The sequence below is a fragment of the Mus caroli genome, chromosome 11 (genome assembly GCF_900094665.2).
Source record: "Mus caroli chromosome 11, CAROLI_EIJ_v1.1, whole genome shotgun sequence".
NCBI lineage: Eukaryota > Metazoa > Chordata > Mammalia > Rodentia > Muridae > Mus > Mus caroli.
The window spans coordinates 50,064,752-50,084,717 of NC_034580.1; the positions used below are offsets into that span (position 1 = coordinate 50,064,752).

The 19,966-nt window shown below is 47.2% G+C and overlaps 1 protein-coding gene across 1 annotated transcript in view; it reads right to left on the reverse strand.

Moving 5' to 3' along the window:
* Positions 1 to 4,123: 4,123 nt before the first annotated feature.
* The window catches only part of Slc36a2 (solute carrier family 36 member 2), a 24,413-nt gene continuing 8,570 nt past the window's right edge, over positions 4,124 to 19,966 (reverse strand). The window contains exons 5-10 of the mRNA XM_021177055.1: positions 17,587 to 17,671; positions 15,206 to 15,424; positions 14,206 to 14,304; positions 9,793 to 9,959; positions 8,192 to 8,361; positions 4,124 to 5,265 (exon numbers count right to left, since the gene is read on the reverse strand). Coding sequence (XP_021032714.1) covers positions 4,994 to 5,265; positions 8,192 to 8,361; positions 9,793 to 9,959; positions 14,206 to 14,304; positions 15,206 to 15,424; positions 17,587 to 17,671 — 1,012 coding nt within the window. The 3' untranslated portion in view covers positions 4,124 to 4,993. The remainder of the gene's footprint in view (positions 5,266 to 8,191; positions 8,362 to 9,792; positions 9,960 to 14,205; positions 14,305 to 15,205; positions 15,425 to 17,586; positions 17,672 to 19,966) is intronic.

The following is a 19,966-nucleotide window of genomic DNA, read 5'->3' on the forward strand; positions in this document are numbered from 1 at the left end:
CACACACACACACACACACACACACCCTCACCCCTAGCTGAGGAGCCCTGGCAGTTGATGGCTTCTGAGGGAGGAAAACCCAGTTTTAAGACTGTGACCTTAACCTTAACAGGATGAACAGACTCGGACCCAGGAGTGTATGGTTGGCTCAAAGTAGACTCAGCGGGTAGTGAAGGAGGAGGAGGAGGAGGAGGAGGCGGAAAAGAGAGAAAGACAGAGAGAGAGAGAGAGACTGGGAGGAAGTGGAGCGTGAGGGTGGATACTTTAATGTTAACTTGACACAAGCTATAGTCATTTGAGAAGGGGAACCTTAGTTAAGAAAACGTCTCCACCAGATTGGGTTGTAGACAAGCTTGTAAGGCATTTTTTTTAGTAATTGATGGGGAGGGCCCAGCCCATTGTGGGTGGTACTATCCCTGGGCTGGTGGTCCTGAATTCTTTAAGAAAGCAGGCTGAGCAAGCCATGTGTAGCAAGCCAGTAAGCAGCACCCCTCCTTGGCCTCTGCATCAGCTCCTGCCTCCATGTTCTTGTCCTGTTTGAGTTCCTGTTCCGGCTTCCTCTAATGAACCACTATGATGTGGAAGTGTAAGTCAAAGAAACCCTTTCCTCTCCAGCTTGCTTTTTGGCCGTGGTTTCTTGCAGCAATAAGACCCTAACTAAGTCTTGAGGGGAGAGGAGAATATGATCAAAATACATTGAATGCATGTGTGAAGTTCTCAAGGAATCAATACAAAAAATATATATTGAAAAAAAAATAGTCTGGCAGTGTCGTATGGTAGTTCTGTCGCTTCTGTTTTGAGGAACCAAAACACGCCCACTTCTGCTGTGGTAGCTGCAGTTGACATTCCCACCAGCGCTGAATAAGGGTTCCTCTTTCCTGTGGTCCCCTGTGAAGGAAGGAGTCCGCGCTTGAGCAGGGTGTGGGAGGACACAATGAACACAGGGTCACAGGTCTCAAATGCTGTGCTCAGGTTACAGAAATGCAAAACTCAGATGGAAAAGAAGGTGGTAGCAATCACGCACCAGAGTCAACACTCTTCTCAGGATTTCTGAGAGCCAGCAGGTGTCCCCCGCAGACAGCCACCAATACCATGTGGCAATTCTGCTTTTGGAAAAGATGGTGGTGATAATGTCTAGGGGAGAACATTTACCCTCATCACCTTGGGTCACTGCGACTAAGCACTTTTCAGTGTGCATTTGCAAGGCCGTGCAGTCTCCAGGACTTGTCCAGAACCTTCTTTTAGGATGGATGGATGTGGCAATGGGGGACAGAGGCAACCAGATCTTTGTGAGTTTGAGGCCAGCCTGATCTGCACAGGAAGTTTCAGGTTAGCCAGTGCTATAAAGCAAGACTCTTTCTCCAAAAGAGAAAAAAAAATTTTTTTAGGGCTAGTGAAATGGATGGATCTGTGGGGGAAAAAATGCCATCAAGCCTGGTGACCTGGGTTCAATCCTTGGGACTCACAGAGAAGGAGTCTTTCTCTCTCTGTCTCTCTCTCTGTCTCTGTCTCTCTGTCTCTCTGTCTCTTTCTCTCTCTCTCACACACATACACACAGACACCATTATACAGTTGTATACGTACATAGACACACAAACACAACAAATACATATGAAACAATATAATTTTATGAAACTCTTTTTTTCCTACCTTGCCCTTTGACCTTCCTCTTTTATTTGCTCAAAGACCTTTCAGGCCTTGCAGAGCAGCAGGAAGCTGTGATGCTAAATGCCTGGGTTCTGCACCCTCTTGTCCCTATCTTGATCTTCAGCAGACTAATATGTCTGAAAATGGCAATATATATGGACCTCAGGAACCATTCTCATTACGGCCATAAAGGTAACTCAAGGAAGGAAGGGTTTAAGTTGGTTCCCAGTTCGAGGACACAAACCATCATGGTGGGGACAGCATGGTGCCAGAATGTGACTCACCCGCAGTCAGGAAGCAGAGGGAGGGAGGGAGGGAGGGAGAGAGAGAGAGAGAGAGAGAGAGAGAGAGAGAGAGAGAGAGGAATGGCCACACTTAGCTTGTTTCTTCCCTTGTATTCAGTTCACAACCCAGTCCATGAGATGGTCCTGCCCATATCTAAGTCTTTGTTTCTCAGCCAACCCTCTCTGGAAGCACAGCTCACCTGTGAGTGTGTCTTCAAGGTGATTTTCTGTACTCTCTGATTCAACAGAAAGCCCAAAGAAGTCAAAGAGAGATGAGCTGGGTGTGGTAGCCATCCCAGGTCTGGGAGGCAGGAGGCACCCAAGGATAGCCTCAGCTATACAAGGCAGCCAGGCCTCAGAGGAGGAAGGGGAAGAGGAAGAGGAGGAGGAAGAATTCTTTAATGGAGACAGGGGAAAGGTATGTATACATACTTGTATATGTCTCAATAAATAGACAATAATAACATCTTATCACTCAGCTATGCTAACCGGCAGTTTTAGATGATGCAGATAATTGCTAATGAGCCCTAGCTTGCACCTGCCCCTTACGTCAGTGATTCTCATTTTCTGCACTCAGAAGATCTCAGCAATAAGATTAGGGCCTGGAAAGATGGCTCCATGACTAAGATTGCTTGGTGCTCTTACAGAGGACCTGAGTTCATACACAGCCACCCGTAACTCCAGCTCCAGGAGTTTCTCTGTGGCCTTTGAGGGATCCGTGCATATAACACACACGGCACACACACCACAAATAAAAACGAATCTTTAAAAACAAGATTAACTCGATTATCTTATACCTATTGTCTGTGGAGACCAAGTGCGAGCAGGGGGAGGAAGGCCACTCTTCTGGGGCTCCATTAGGTCTGTCACAGAGTCAAGGATGGGGATGATAGATGGCCCATCCCTGGAAAGCCAGACTGCTGAGCACTGCCCAGGCTTGGAGTCTCATCTCCCAGCGGGGACTCTGAGGGGTTTGGGGTTTCCATGCAGACAGCCAACCCTGCCCCCGTCTGAGTGGGAATGTGGAAATACCTCACAGAGGTTCAATGCGTGGAAAGTAAAACACAGAAGAAGCAGACCAGGCCTCGGGAATCGGGATGATCCCAAATGTCCCCTCTACATATTCTGAATGTCACACAAATATGGAAGGGTGGGGACATACAGGAGCCGGTTCAATCAGGCAGGTGTCATTTGCTAAGCTGACCTCTTTCCCAGTGGCACAATTAACTGTCAACTAAACAGAATCTAGAGCCGCCCAGGAGGCAAGCGTGTGGGCAAGCCTGTGACCAGACTAGGATAATGATGTGGGCAGCACCATTCCGTGTGCTGGGGTCCTGGGCTAAATGAAAAGAGAGAGAACTGAGAGCGTTGGCGATTCTGTTCCTTGACCGTGTCTGTCACGTGACAGGCTGCCCGGGTGCCATTCTCCATCAGCATGGACTGGAGCCTCAAACTGTGAGCCAAGGCACAGCTTTCCTGCTTCAAGTTGCCTCTCTCAAGCAATGAGATAGGTAACTGACAGTGCCTGAGAGAGAGTCACCAGAACCTATGAAACCGCACACCAAAAGGACGGAAACTACATGTGTATTCTGTTTCTCACTCTTTGGCTCATGGGCACTAGCTCACATTGGTCATCTTGGTCCCATGGTCCCATCTTCTTGGCACACACACACACACACAGTGCTGGGGATGAGACCCAGAGTCTCAGGTAGCCAAGCACATGCCCTATCATTGAGCTACATCCATGACTCTCATGTACACAGTTCTTATGATCTGGTCAACTTTACTGCAGACGTTGTCCAAATGGCTTCACACGTGTGTCTAGAAACAGGCTGGTTGATCTTGGTGTGGCATTCGATCGGGATGAGTCGTTTCTATTCCATATGGTCCCCTATCCTCCAGGAGACTGGGCACGATGTCACACACTCCATTTCACTTGGTGTTCTCAGATCTGTAATGCAGAAAGCAGGGCTGGAGAGATGCCCCAGTGGTTAAGAGTGCTTGCTGAGGACCTAAGTGTTTTACAACTGCCTGTAACTCCAGCTCCAGGGGACTTAACATTCTCTCTGGCATGCATACATGCATGCGCGCGTGCGTGCGTGCGCGCGCACACACACACACACACTTTAAAGAAAAATCAGCTTCACAAAGCAGAAAGAGAAGGCAGTCTCAGGGTGGAAGCCATCATCGAATTTCCATTTGTAACACTTTTACTGTTGACCATGGCAAGTTACAAGGTCAAGACTCAGGAGATGACCCGTAGACTCTACTGTTGGGTACACAAAGCTACAATGTTATATTAGCTCTTGTTTTTATAACACCTTTACCCAAACTATTATATAAGAACCCTGTATTATGCTTGGTGCCCAACAGGTAACAGAAGATGTTCATTGCAAGAATTCAGAAGTAAAAAAACAACTCCAATGATGTCCCTGTCTGCTGCCCCTGGCCCATAGGCGTGACCCTATGTTGGTTTTGTTCACCGCTGGATTTCTGAGTTGGGCTAAGACTCAGTGGTTTAGAAAGTTCAACACACTTATCTGTAACATAGATGGTGACATTTTACCTAAGCATTGTAACTGGCCCTGGCCCCCTCCATCTTGATGCTGCCGTGAGCACAGTGTTCCCCATCATGGTCAGGAAAAGGAAATGACCAAAGCTTGAGAGGGCAGGTACTATCTTCTGCCAAAAGCTGGCTCTTGCTGCCACCTAATGGCTGCTTTTTGCATAGCTCCACTCAAGGCAGGAAATTATCAGATAAATGACAAAAACAAGATGGCGGTTTCCACAGGCGAGGTCTCCACAGTGTGGAAAACTAGAGAATGACCAACATTTTTTTTGTTTGTTTGTTTTTAATGACCATCTATCTACACCTTGTATGTGGTGTCGATGGCCGCCATCTCCTTTGCACACACACATATGGTACTGGGGATAGCTACACCTGTTTCTTGTTTTGTTTTGTTTTGTTTTGTTTTGTTTTGTTTCGTGTCTTGGACCAGAGAAAAGGCGAAGTGAAAAGATTCATAGACAACATAAGTCACCGTGGGCGAGGAGAGGCTCTGTCACTGAATAAACATGGTGGAGTTGGACAGGGCGGGAGAGTTCCCGGACTTGATCAGCTCATCCAGGGCCTGGTAGGTCCCCACCACAAAGCCCATGAAGCCCAGGATGCTGATGAGGGCGTCCTTGGTGACGGTCAGGGGGCTAATGCCCTCTCCATAGTAGGTGACCACCTCCAGCAGGGGCGGGATGATGAGGGCCAGGGCACTGCTGCTCACAGAGCCCACCAGGGAGAGGACCAGGTCCAGGCGTGGGATGAGGATGGCCAGCATGCCTGTGGGAGATGAAGGGAGACAGATGGAGAGTCCCAGGTTTACTTTAAAGGCTGTTATTGAAGTTGTCTTTAAAAGAAACCAAACCTCCCTCAGAAATTCAGCTTTGCACATAAAAATTGAGGGCTGCGGATGTAGCTCAGTTGGTAGAATGCCTGCCCAGAATGTGTGAAGCCCTGATTCTATCCCTGGCACCATGAAAACTGGGCACGGCAACACACACCTATAACCCCAGCGACTTGGAGGTCCAGCCTGGAGCATCCAGAGCTCAAGGATTTCTTTGGCTACATAGACTAGTTTGAGGCTAACCTGCGATATGTGAGACTGTATAAAAAGGAAATAAATAAATGTAGAAAAAGAAAGAAAGAAAGAAAGAGGGAGGGAGGAGGGAGGAAGAGAGAGAGAGAGAGACAGAGAGAAGGCAGGGCATAGTAAAAGAAGAGGACTGACTCCTGCAAGTTGTCTTCTGACCTATACACATGTGTCAACATGTACATATGAATAACAAACAAATGTAAAAAAATAAATAAAAAAGAAAGAAAAGAAAAAGCAGAGAGTTCCCAGGGTGCCAGTCCTCTCCAGGAGGGCTCATTCGTGGTTGGTGTTGCCTATTCCTGTTGTTCAGCTCTGCCGTGACAGGGCAAAGCAATGCAGAGGTTCCTCCATCTTGTATTTTTGCTGAGGCCATTTTGGGTTTAACTAGACTTTGATCTCTTTGATGGAGAATTCCATGAAAAGTCACTCAGTTCTATTCCGGGAACCTGGAGGCCAGGATGTCTCAGTTTATTTATCTTAGTTTCTGTTAAATTGCCTGTTTGTGCAAACCCCAGCCTCAACCTCCTTGCCCCGCTTCAGCTGCTGTGTGAGACACCAGGATGTAGATTTTGCCTTTAAAGCCACTTGCTCTAAATGTTTGAGGCTACACTTGAGTCCCCAAATACCCAAGTATAGTCCCAGCCTGCTGGAATAAAGACTTTCACCTGGCTATAAATGGTGGTCATCTTTGGAGGGTTCCCCACAACACTATGTGTTCCTATTGTCGTGTTGTTGGCGGGGTTCTCTAACCCCTTCGGTTCAGTGCTTGGGGTTTTGGAGATGGAGAGACTGTTAAGAAAACCCAGTGTTCATTTGTGAGCTACAGCTAGGAGATCCAAAGGGGTAGCTCTCTATAACCAGGGAATGAAGGAAGCAGATTTGCCCCATATGGGGTCCCAGCAAAGCCCACCAACCCCCAAGCCCAAAGGGAGTGGGAGTTTCAGATGGTCCCTTAATTCCAATGACAACGGCTGGCTTCCTTGCAGCTAGCCTTGCTGATGGGGATTAGAGAGGCTGTGTTTCCAGAATTCCCTATTTAGTCAGCAAAACCGGTTTGGATCATGCCTTTTTGCTTAACCACTGTTTAGATATCAATAGCTTTGAATGATCTTTTGCTATTATTATTTCATGCATACATGCGTGTTCTGAACGCTCTCCACATCAAATGCTTTCTGCCTGTATTTTCATTTTCCAACCTTTGACAATGTCCTGTGGGTATGTACTATATGTTGACTGTGTCCCTTCCACTGCCTTCTCTCACCCCCACCCCTGTCTTTCATGTCTAAATAACCGGCAGGATTTAATTAGAGTTGCCTACATAACATTGGTGGGGGGTTCGGGGAAGGGAAGCCTTGTTTATAATGTTGGCCTAAATGTATACAAAATCATGAGGGACAGATAGCACCTGTTGTTTGAGCTTTTTCCCTGGCTCCCCTCCTTCAATGTCAGCCTTGGACGTGAAAGGTGCTTGCTCTGGAATTTGGTGACTTGGGTTCGAATTCTGATTATTTTTCTTCACTATTATTATTTATTTTAAAGTTTAATTACATTTACTTATTGATCATATGTGTGCGGAGTATGTGTCTCAGCACATATGTAGAAGTCTGAGGGAAACCTGCCATTGTGGGTTCTGGAACTAAACTCAGGTTGTAAGCCTTGGCAGCAAGTGTCCTTCCTAACTGAGCCATCTCATTGGCCCTTGGTTACTACTGCTGCTGCTGCTATTGAGACAGTGCCTCTTGTAGCTCAGGCTGACTTCAAAGTTGCTATGTAACCAAGAGAGTGACTTTGAACTTTTAGTCCTCCTGCCTGTACCTCCTGAGTGCTGGGATCACAAACGTGAATCACGGTTCTCTACCTCTGAGGTTCTGGGGATTGAAGCAAAGGCTTCACGCATGCCAGAAAATGCTCCACCAACTGAGTGACACCCTCAGCTCCAGTGCTCACTGGTCAATTATTTGGCAGTGTCCTGCTTCCTTATCATTCTCATGAGAGCTGAATAAAATGCCAAGAAATACAGCCTAGGACGAGTTTACCGCACACTGTGCCCCCCACAGTTTCTCTATCATGTGATAGTTATTTATTACGCTGGGTAGCAATGAATCTGTCCTTGGACTGGGCATCTGCATGCCTTTCTAATCAGGGAATGTGTAAGAATGGCCTAAATAGAGGTTGGGAGATTGGCTCAGTTAGCCAAGTGTCCTGGCAAGCACAAGGACCTGAGTTTGATTTCTAGAACTTAAAAAAGAATGAGGCATGGTGGGGTACACTTGTAACCCCAGCACTGGGGAGGCAGAGTCAGGAGGCTGATCTCTGGAGGTAGCCTCGCCTAACTGCTGAGTTCTAGGCTAATGAGAGACCATATTAAAAAGAAAAAAGGTGGTGGTGCCTGAAGAATGTCACCTAAGTTGTCCTCTGGTTTCTACATGGATGCACACCTCTGAGTGAATACACACAGACACACAGACACATAGACACACACACACACACACAGACACACACACACAGACACACACAGTCTCTGTCTTTGTGTCTGCCTGCCTGCCTGACTGTCTGTCTGTCTGTCTCTCCCCTAGAAATGGTCCGGAGACTCCCGGCCTCTGTTCTACTCACATGTGAGGCAGACCAGGGCGAGCCGAATAGACAGGTCCACGGGCAGCGCCCAGCGTTTTGACACCTGGGAGACAGCAAGGGGGATGATGATTTCCGCAGGGACATAGAACTGCAGGGCATAGGTACACAGGATGCCGACGACATACAGGAGCTTGACTGACTGGTACAGCCTGCAAGACACACAGCCATGTTCTCCATGGCCCAGCACTTCCACGCCTGGCCTCCTGGGGGCAGCAGACTCTGATGTTGGGACAATCCCTTGGGTCTTTGTTTCCTTATCTGAAAATGAAAGTGTGGTGCCTTCTCTGAATGCAGAGGAGTCTCACCAGTGTAGAGGGAAGAGAAGCATCAGGGATTCAGGCTCTGATGCTTTTCAGGGAAGGCCTGAGGACAGGAGCGGAGAATACGTACTTCTCCCAGAAACCCTTGGCTTAGGTAAGGTGCCAGGGTCCTAAGTGGAGGGTCTAAAGTCCTGTGTGACTAGAGTTCATAGGAATTGTTCGTGTCCCCTAAATCCTAAGTACATCAGGAGCCCCCAACACATGTCCCATCTAGTTGAGAGGACTGCGGAATCCCTGATAATGGAGAGGGAAAGACATTATCAGTGGGATTGTGTGAGGGGATGAAAGAAGAAACGGGGTCGTGAGTGGGCTTGAAGCTGAGGCCCAGATGAAGGGTGAGGTTTCAAGGGAGCTGGACTTGTGTGTGTGTATATACATGCTTGTGTGTATGTGAGTGCATGTGCGTGCATGTGTGTTGCATGCATGTGTGCATGTGCATGCATGTGAGTGTCTATGCATGCTATGCATGTATATGTGCATGTGTGCATATGCATTGCACATGTGTGCACGTGTGTATGCATGTGTATGTGCATGTACATGTGTGTTGCATGCATGCATATGTGTGTATGTTGTATGTGAGCATGTTCATGTGTATTCCACATGCATGTAGAGGCCAGAGGTTGATATCAGTGTCTCCCTCAGTTACTCTGCACTTTTTTTTTTTTTTTTTGAGACAAGGTCTCTCACTGAACCTGGAACTCACTAATTCAGACTGACCAGCTGGGCAGTGAACCTCAGGGGTACTCCTGTCTCTACCTTCCCAGTGTTAGAATTACAGGCACATGCCTGGCTTTCTGTGGGGGTGTTGAGATCAGACTAAAAGTACTCACACGTGTGTGTCAAATTCTCTTACCCACTGAACCATCTCAAAGCTCTGTTCATGTTTTCAATGCTAGATCCCCTGGTTTGGGGGACCCCAGCAGCAGCAGAGCCTGGGAATGGGAACCAAAGGGTTCAACCCACAGATAGAAGCCCTTTGACCTCGTCTAGAACTCCTGTGCTCTCTCTTAGGTGACCAAGGATTCTTGTTTCCGTCCTTTCCTCTTAGTTATGCCCCCTTTGCACTGAGATACCTAGACCCGACTCAGTCTGGAAGCAGCTCTTGGTGGGATCTCTGTAGTCCACGGGACCAATGGTGGCTCCATCTCTCCCAGAGGGAGTGTCTCTATGCCTGGTTTCCTTGCTCCAACAGGGAGAGGAAGAGAGCTACACAGTTCTACACATCTCTCACTCCCTACCGCCCAAGAGCCATGAAGGTACCAGCAGTTGGGCAGGTTAAGAGTGATGCTGGCTTTGATGTCATCTCCAAACCGCAGGTAGCCCAGAGCCCCGATAGCAATGTACAGGGTGGTGATGATGGACATCCCCAATGACAGAATGGTTGGGAAGCCGCGGGCATCCTTCATCTTGTTTTCCAGAGGCAGGACCTGCAGGAGCATCCCACTGTAAGGAGGAGGAAAACAACAGCAACAACAATAACAGTAACAACCAGGAGCATAAAGAAGAGAAAGCCTTGCTGCCTCTGGAATGTGCCCAAATGAATCAAAAGAAGGGACCTTAAAAGACATTTGTATGCTCTTGTTCATGTCACCATCATTCATGATCAAGAGGTGGGAGGCAGACAAACATCATAAAATGGGTAAACAAAATGTGATACATACCTGAAATGGAATATTATACAGCCTTTAAAAAGAAGGAAATTCTGGGGCTGGAGAGGTGGCTCAGCAGTTAAGAGCCCTGATGGCTGCTCTTATAGAAGACACTGATTCAGTCAGTTCCCACCACCCACACCAGGCAGCTCACAACTACCTGTAACTCCAGCTCCAGGTGACTCAGCACGCTCCTCTGGCCTCTTCGGGCACCAGACACACAGGCAAAAGACTCATACACAGAGCATAAAAATAAATACATCTATTTTAAGGAGTCTGACACACATTGCAGTGCCTGTTAAGGCCAGAAGAGGGCGGTAGATCTCCTGGAGCTTGAGTTACAACTTGATAACCCTGGTTCTCCACCAGAGCAGCCAGCGCTCCTAACTGCAGAGCCATCTTTGTGCTTTGGACACACTAGTCATTTGAACAGAGGGAGGAGATATCTCACTGTGACTTGGATTTGTGTTTCCCCAATGGCTAACGAGAAGGTGCATATTTTTCATGTATTTGTTGGCGATTTGTAGTTCTTCTCGAAGAAGTCTCCACCGCGGTCATTCACCCATTTGGCAGCTGGATTACTTTGCTGTTGTCTGCAGGGTTCCTTATACACCCTGGTGTCAGCCCTGTCAGGTGATCGTGTGGCTCCTGTCCTGAAGGCCACCTCTCCCACGTTTTTCCTTTGCTGTCCAGATGCTCTTTAGTTAGATGCAACCCCATTTGTCGGTTTACTTCTGTCCTGTGTGCCTTTGGAGTTCTATCCAGGGAATCATTTCCTGGACCTCCACTGTGTTTGACTTATTCGACCCCCCCCCCAATATTCCCTTCTAGAAGTTTTAGAGTTTTGAGTCTTCCATTAATGTCTCTGATCCACTTGAGTTGATTTTTTTAAGAAAGATTTCTAAAATTACATGTCTTTGTGTGTGTGTGTATGTGTGTGTGTGCGTGCAGAGGTCAAAGGACAGACTAGTGGGGGTTGGTTTTCTCCTGCCATGTGAGTCTCAGGGGATTGAATTTAGGTCAGCAGGCTTGGAAGCAAGCACCTTTGCTAGGCCTTGGGTTGATTTTTATGCTATGTGAAGTCCCTCCCTGTTCCCCCAACCCGGGATAAACGTTATAATGTTGAGTATCAGGATGCTTTTCTTCCTGTCTCTATGAGTTTAAACTCAAGGGAGGCCCAAATTCTGGAATGATTCAGTGGTTGATGGAAAACAATCCATCGAACATCTTTTCTATTTTTTTTTTAAGCGGGGGACGTGAAGAGGAACCCTTGAAGGACAGATAGTGTTGCAGGAACCCCACTTTCCTGTTTCTCTGTCTCTGCCAGGCCACATCCCCAAAGGCAGGTCCCAGCCACAGAGCCACAGTCTGGTGTACTAGTGACACAGAGATTTTGCCCACATCTGAAGTAGCTGAGAACCAACTGGGAAAGGAAACTCCGGGGAACCTCAAGGGTGAGTGGGATTCGGGATTGACTTCACAACTCACGGTGCCTTGTGCAAAGTCAGGATGGGTAGAATGTGGGGGGTGTGATGCTTTTAAAGATCGGCCCTGTGAGGGTGAACAGGCTGTGCACCCGCCAAGCCTGGCCTGGGGAAAGACAGCTGATGCTTTTCTTGTCCTCCTGCCCTATTATGTGGTGTGTGTGTGTGTGTGTGTGTGTGTGTGTGTGTGTGTGTGTGTGTTTAAGCCATTGAGAAACACATGGAAGTCACAAGAAGCATAGGAAGACAGAAGCCAGGCTTTCCGCTCAGAGGAGAATCAAGAGGAGACTGGCTAGAAGCTGTTGAACTCAGATAAAGAAGTACTAATAAAAGATTTGTACAGACTGGGCATGGTGGCACACACCCAGCTTGGGGAGGTAGAGGCAAGAGCATTGCCATCACTACAAGGCCAGTCAGGAAAACTGCAAAAACCGTGCCACCACCCCCCCCCCCAAGATCTGAATACCTCCACCAAAGAAGACATGCAAATGCCAACTAAACATGGTAAAGAAAGGCCAGCTCGGTGGCTCAGCCGGGGAAAGCACTTGCCCACGCAAGCTGGATGTGGTGACATACTTTTGTAATCCTGGCACTATGAAGGTAAGGTGGGAGACAGAGTCAGGAGAATTGACATGGGGCAACTAGCCTGAGGGCCTAAGAGCAGTCAACACAGCCAAAGAGAACACCTCAAGAAGGTGAAGGAGAGAACTGACCCCTGACCTCCGCAGGCACACCTTCGCTCTCCCACACACGCTACTAATAATTAATAAAAAACAATTAAAGATGCATAAAAGTAAACGTGAAACTCATAACCAATTATCACTAGCTGTAAAATACAAATTAAAACATAATCAAATACCACTAAACACCTATCAGAATGGTTAGATTAAAAATATTTTGGGGCAGGGCTGGTGAGATGGCTCAGCTCACCGACTGCTCTTCCAAAGGTCCTGAGTTCAAATCCCAGCAACCACATGGTGGCTCACAACCATCCGTAACAAAAATCTGATGCCCTCTTCTGGAGTGTCTGAAGACAGCTACAGTGTACACACATATAGTAAATAAATAAATAAATCTTTAAAAAATATCTTGGGGCTGGGGCACAGTTCAATTACGCATGCTTAGCCTATGTGAGGTCCTAGGTCCAATTCCCTGCACGCTCTGAACTGACAATTCAAACAAGGGCTAACCCAGATACAGAAGGGAGCTTACACGTTCTGGTCTTTTGAAAAGTGCCAGTCAAGGCTGGGCGTGGAGTTCAGTGGTAGGATCATTTGCCTAAAGGGCTGGACTCTGGTTTCAGTCCCCAGCACTCAGAGCAATGACAAACAATATCCAGACAGAATGACTGTCATTCTGAAAACCATTGGGCAGTTCCTTATAGACATCTATAAATATGAGTTCCAGAAGCCTATTCCTAGGGAAAAAAAGTTAAATCCACAGAGATCTGTATACAAGTGCTTAGAGTAAATAGCTGTTAAAGACTAGAGACAATTCAGGGACTCTTCAGTGGGTGAGTGATGTGGGGGGCACCCCTGAGTGGCTGCTCTGCAGTGTGCTGAGCTTGGGATGCAGGATTAGAGTGACGTCATTGGGCTGAGAAGATGCTCATCTTGATGATATTGTCGTGTGTTCTCCACTTCAATATCAGAGGAAAGAAATTGCCTCTTTTTTTTTCCTTTTTTCCCCTTTTTCTTTTTTCTTTCTTTCTCTTTTTCTTTTTTAGAGACAGGGTTTCAGGTAGTTCAGACTAGCTGTGACTATGCTGTGGAGCTGAGGATGACCTTGAACTCCTGATTCTCCCACTTCCCCCTCCTGAGGGCTGGGATTACAGGCTTGCTCCATCAAACCAGTTAATGGGGTGCTGAGGATGGAAGTTAGGTCTTTGTATATGCTGAGTGAGCGCTCTACCAACTGAGCTATATCCCCAGCTCATAATTCATTGTAAATGTACAGCTCTTTTCCGTTAAAACGCCCATATCTTGCCAGGCAGTGGTAACATACACCTTTAGTTCCAGTAGTTGGGAGACAGAGGCAGGGGCAGGCAGATCTCTGGGCTGGAGGCTAGCCTGGTGAATATAGAGAGTTCCAGGATAGCCAGGATTACACAGAGAAACTCTGTTTCAACAAAACAACCCCTACCTCCAAACAAGCAAAACACCACTACAATAAAACCAAAACCAAACAAACAGCCCCTTCCAAACCCTCACCTATATTGCTTATGAACTCTTTTCACTTGAATTATGTACAACCACTAGTCTTGATTTTACAAAGGTTAGGAACCTCATATTGCTAGGAAGATAAACATTAAAGAGACACTCTGAGACAAAATAGCCTCTCGATTGCCTCTCTGTTGTAACCTACTCTTTGTTTGCTGGAGACAAGTCATCCAAATGAGAGCAGAGGTTGCTTTTATCCCATGTGTAATTCCCACAGACCTGAGCCAATGGCCAAGAGCACACAGAAAGTCTGAGCTCATAGCTCTTTCCCAGAGGCTGGTTCACAGGCCCCGGGAAAGGCCACCTTCATTCAAACCTTACCACACCGATGCTTTCAAATGAAAAAATGGCTGTTCCAAAGAAGAGCGGGTAGGTCTTCCAGCTTGCTACCAGTGGCAACTGGCTGGCATCTGGAATTTCCTACAGGGGAGAAAAATACATGATTGTCACTCTGTGGGCATGCTCGAGCTCCTCCGGGCAGGAGGGACTCTGGGAGGAGAGCTGGATTTGAGAAAATGGAATGCCAAAAAGTTCAGCAAGCCTTTTAGAATGAGGTAAAACTGATAAATATTGACTTTAATAGTGCACAGTACCAAAGAGCCAGAGGGCAGGAACATGCAGGCATTGTCAAAGCACCGAAGGTCAGTTTCTTATGAAGGGAGCAGGTTTACCAGAAGTCTCTAAAAGAACACTATCTATAGCATATATACACAGTGGTGACACAGGCTTGTGCCACCTAGCAGCACCCAAGAACATTATGAATGAATAGTGGGCATGAGTGTTAGAAGTCCTTGTGCGTGTGTGTGCATGTGTGTGTGTGTACAGGTGTAAGTGTACATATTTGGGTGCATGTGGAGGCCAGATGTCAATTTAAGTGTCTTTATTTATCCCTCTCTGCTTTATTTTTTGTTAGGGTCTCTCACTAAACTGGATCCTATCAACTTGACTAGACTGACAGGAATCACTCTATCTCTGCTCTGCTCACTCTAACTCCCCCACCCCAGTGCTGGAATTATAAGCATGTGCCACAGCACAGGTACAGGCAAACAGTTTACTAATGGAGTTGCCTCCCCAACTCCACAGACAGAGCCTTTTTAAGAGCTGAATTTGGTATTAAAAAGTGTCATTTGGAGACACAGCAGGAAGGAGATAGCTCAAAAGAGGAGACAGTACAAAGAGGGGAGGTTACAGCGAGAGGGGGAGATGGGTCCTAGGCTCAAGGGCGAGGAACATACCCACCCACTTAGGACTTGGCCCCTGCTGTCTATTATTGATACAAGGGTCCTGTCTCCTGGGGAGTCAGTGGGTGGTGTGTGCCCACCTGGATGATGTACTGGGCAATGATGACCAGGCTGACCAGCATGCTGATGTTGGCCAACAGGGAGAAGATGGTGAGGACACGGAGGTTCCTGATGAACACCAGAAGGCCCAGAATGGGCAGGAAGGAGAGCATGTAGAGCCGAGAGTCCATGGTGGGCGTCAGAACTACCGTCTCGTTCTTGTGGCAGCTGATGGTTGTGCTGTTAACAGCTTCTACTACCTGAGGAAGGAATGGGAAAAGATGAGGTGGAAAAAACATCCGGGCACATGGTGGATGTAGGGCTTTCCCCAGAACCAGACTCTCTTACAAAGAGTTGGGGGAGCTCGAGCAAGTACAGGGTACTTGAGAACTTCTTTTTGGTTTTAATTTTAAAAGACATTTAAATTACATATGCACACACAAAAACATGTATGTGCTCACATGACCCACATGTGTATGCATATGTGCTCACATGACCCACATGAGGAAGTCAGAAAGACAGCTTAGAGGAGTTGGTTCTCTTCTTCCACTATGTGGGCCCTGGGGCTGGAACTCAGGTCATCAGGCTTGGCTGTCAGTGCCATCTCTCCAGCCCATGAAATGCCTTATTCTAAATCCTCTTCACCAGACTTCCTCAAAGGAGGCCACCAATACAGTGAATTTAGCGATGTACAACTGCATTTATAGTGGGGTCTGCTGCCTTGGCTCCCGGCACCCATTCTTCTGGATTGATTATTCGTAGTGAATTCTTTTTTTGTTGCTAAATGCGGCTTTGGGGAAACTGAAGATTACAGAGCTGGAGGGCTGGCCTGTGAGTCAGGCTCTGCGATCAGAAAGACAGGCCAAGTGACACAAAGACCAACTAAAACTGGTGAAAGTGACCCTGACAGTGAGGTCCCAAGGGGTGACTCACTCACTCTACTGTTTACACACAGACGTACACACACAGACACACGCAAATACACAGACACACATAGATACACAGACACACACAGAGATACAGACACAGACAGACACAGACAGACACAGACAGACACACACAGACACACACAGACACACACACACACACACACACTGCTCTGGCCTTTTCAGACACCCACCTTTTAGCTTTCTCTTCCATTTTATAAGTCAGCTTCCATCATTCCAGTACATTTATTTTCACCCTAAAATTTTCCCAGAGTTCCTTTCTTTCACTTATAACCCCTAAGTTCCATCAGTTATTGCAGTGTAACTGGCCTAGAGAGTTGTTACCTCTTTTTAAAAACAAAAATATTAGATTATTTACATTATCATTTTGTGTGTATAAGTGTTTTGCCTACTTGTATGTTTGTGTTCCAACGTCTGGTGCCTGGTGAGGTCAGCAGTCAGTCCCGGGGACTGGAATTAACAGACACAGGCAGCTACTGAGCTGTCATGTGAGTGGTAGGAATGGAACCTAGGTCCTCTGCAGGAGCATCAAGTGCTCTCAACCAACTCAGCACCTCTCTAGCCCCAGTTATTCTTTCTTTGGCTGAACTAGTACTGGCATTTAGAATCTCAGCTCTCTCCCTCCCTCCCTCTCTCTCTCCCTCCCTCTCTCTCTTCCTCTCTTCCCTTCTCTTTCTTTCCCTCCCCCTCCCCCTTTCTCTCCCTCCCCCCTGTGTATTGGAACACTTACAGAACACTGGACATCCTTAACCCCTACTTAGTGAAGTAGAGGAAGAGGAGGAGGAAGAAGAAAAGGAAGAGGAGGAGGAAGGCGGGAGGAGGAAGAGGAAGAAGAGGAAGAAAATGAAGGAGAAGAGGAGGAAGAGGAAGAAGAAGCAGTGATGAAAATATTTGGCAACAATACAGATCACAGATCATGCTATGACCACTCTTTTTTTTTTAAAGATTTATTTATTTATTTATTTATTTATTTATTTATTTATTTATTATATGTAAGTACACTGTAGCTGTCCTCAGACACTCCAGAAGAGGGAGTCAGATCTCGTTACAGATGGTTGTGAGCCATCATGTGGTTGCTGGGATTTGAACTCCTGACCTTCGGAAGAGCAGTCGAGTGCTCTTACCCACTGAGCCATCTCACCAGCCCCACTATGATCACTCTTAGTGATTGACTGCTTCAAACTGAATCAATTACAATAGTCAGCCCTCCATTGCTGTAATAAAACACCTGAGATACTAAGATGGCATGAGCATGTACACGCACACACAGACACACACACACACACACACACGCACACAAACACACTCAGAAATCTGTAGATACACGGACGGTGGGGGAGGCCAAGCTACCTGATAGCAGCATGGCTTTCCCTTCCCATGATGAATTTCTGAGGACTCAGATGAAGTAAGGTGCCAGGCAAACAACTGGCAGAGAAGCTTCCTTCTGTGTCCTCCCCCTACCTTGGCTTGCTTACCTGTTTTAAATTGTCCGCCAGAAACACAATGTACACACAGCAGAAACCCAGCTGGGTGACGATAAGGAAGAAGCTCACGACACGCCTGCAGGGAGGAGGAGAGAAGCTTGATAGAAAAGAAGCTGACTTTTCTGATCCATTCTAGTCACTCTGCCCTCCGACCCCAATGGATAGTGACCCTGCACGAATACCTCCATCCTTCTACTACAATCGAGAGGGCAGAGGAGGGAGGTAACGGCGGCTGTTTGGGAACAGCCATCACACGCTCACAGCCGGCTAAGTGATCAAGTTCCGAGGCATGGGAGCCTGTGTCCCACCTAGCTCCATGGCACTCTTCAACACAGCCTTTCACTGTGACTGACAGCAAGCGCATATCAATTATTAGCTGCCTGGAACACAGAAAATGCTTTTCCCAGCATGGGTCAGACATTTCATTGGGTATTGAAAAAACATAGATAACACAGAACCTCTTGCTCTGGTAGGTTATAACAGAGTGTTTTGTAACATGAGAAGAAATTAGCATCTCAGGGGCAGAAGAAATGCTGCACTTTCGTGCTTGCTCCAAAGCTTGAAGGAAGACCTGCATTTAGATTCCTAGTATGCATGTAAAAAGCCAGGCATGGTGGCCCGCACTTGTCCCCCAAGAGCTGGGAAAGTAGAGACAGAGGTATCCCTGGAACTTGTAGCCAAATCAGTCAGTTTTAGGTTCAGCAAGAGTGTTATAATGAAACCTATTGTTATGGATAACTATGATTCAAAATGTATCCCCAGCAAAGGTTGGCTGGTGGGAAAAGTCTTAACAATTTATCTTTGCTCTCAGTCACTTAATATAGTGACCTTTAATCCTAAAGGGGAGAGAATAAGGGAGAGAGGGAGAGAGGGAGAGAGGGAGAGAGGGAGAGAGAGAGAGGGAGAGAGAGAGAGAAAGAGAGAGAGAGAGAGAGAGAGTTATGAATTGTAGAGACAGAAAGAAAGAGACATTCTTAGGCAGACCACTATGGCTGGAGAGACGGCTCAGTAGTCAATGTGCAATCCATGGCCCAACCCAGGGCCCCAGAACCACAACAACATCAGGTGTGTATGCTGTTCTTCCAGGACTTCCAGCCTTGGAAGATGGAGATAGGATCTCTACAGCAAGATGGCTAATGAAATTAGCCACATCAGCAAGCTCTGGATTCCACTGAGAGACCTTGCCTTACTGAGTAAGGGGGAAGAGTGAGGAAGGATGATTTCAGACATCAACCTCAAGCCTTCACGTGCGTGCGCGCACACACACACACACACTCACACATGGAACCGAGTGTGCTCCTACAGATGCAGAAGGATGCACATCACACATACATATGAAACTGGAAAAACCAGTACACGAGAAAAGTACCTTTGGAAAATGAGAAATTAGAGGGGGAGGGGAAGGAGGAAGAAAGAAGAGGAGATAGAAGAAGAGAGTGGAGGAAGAAATGGAAAGATAGGAGAGATGGTGGAGATGGAGGAATGAGGAAGCAGTGGTGTAGAGGGAGCAGGTGGGTTTCCATGCCTTCCTAGTGCACGGTTCACTGATGGAGCCAGAGGGGATCCTGACCGTGGACCACTGGGTGGGGGGGGATAGATAATCTTATGTGATAGACCTGATTTTGACTTGGACCACGGGCCTTTGGAGAAGGGGACAGGACATGTTCATTTGGTATCTGAAGCTTAATGCTGTACAGGACACAACTGAGCCTCAGCAGCTGGGATGCTGAGTTGTGCTCATGTACAAAGCCTTGAGGGGGCAAATCAAGTCTGAGGAGGTCCCAACTGTCAGATCCAAAGGAAACTCCAGTTCTCCAAACTCCAAAAGACATAGAGCTAGAAGTGTGCGCAGGATGGACTATAGAATTTCTGGTGGTTAGATAAAAGCCAGCATTCCCCAATGACTTATTAAATCTTTCCCATCGGCCAAAAGGAGTAATTATCCTTATCTGGCAGAAGGGACATATGGCTCTCTATTGACACATACCGGTGGTTGCATATCAAAGTGCATGCTGGCTTCTGGGCTCACTCAGTATCACAAATACCTGATAAGTTTTCAAAATCCATGCTCCCATCCTAGCCTTTCTCACCTCCTCCTCTACCCTAAACTCCTCAGGCCCCGCCCAGCTACTCATCCTGTTTATGACCCAGCTGTCCTCACTGTTCCCGGATCTTGCTATCCTCACTGCTCTCTCTCTATTCCCTATCTCTGGATATTCTTCCTTTTCTAGCAGACAGCTCCAGGCTATGTCCAGCCTGCTGGCCATGGCCATGCAGTCTACTTCTTTCTCTCTCTGCTCTGGACTCTTCCACATGCTTCTAGCTGTTCTCTCTCTCTCTCTCTCTCTCTCTCTCTCTCTCTCTCTCTCTC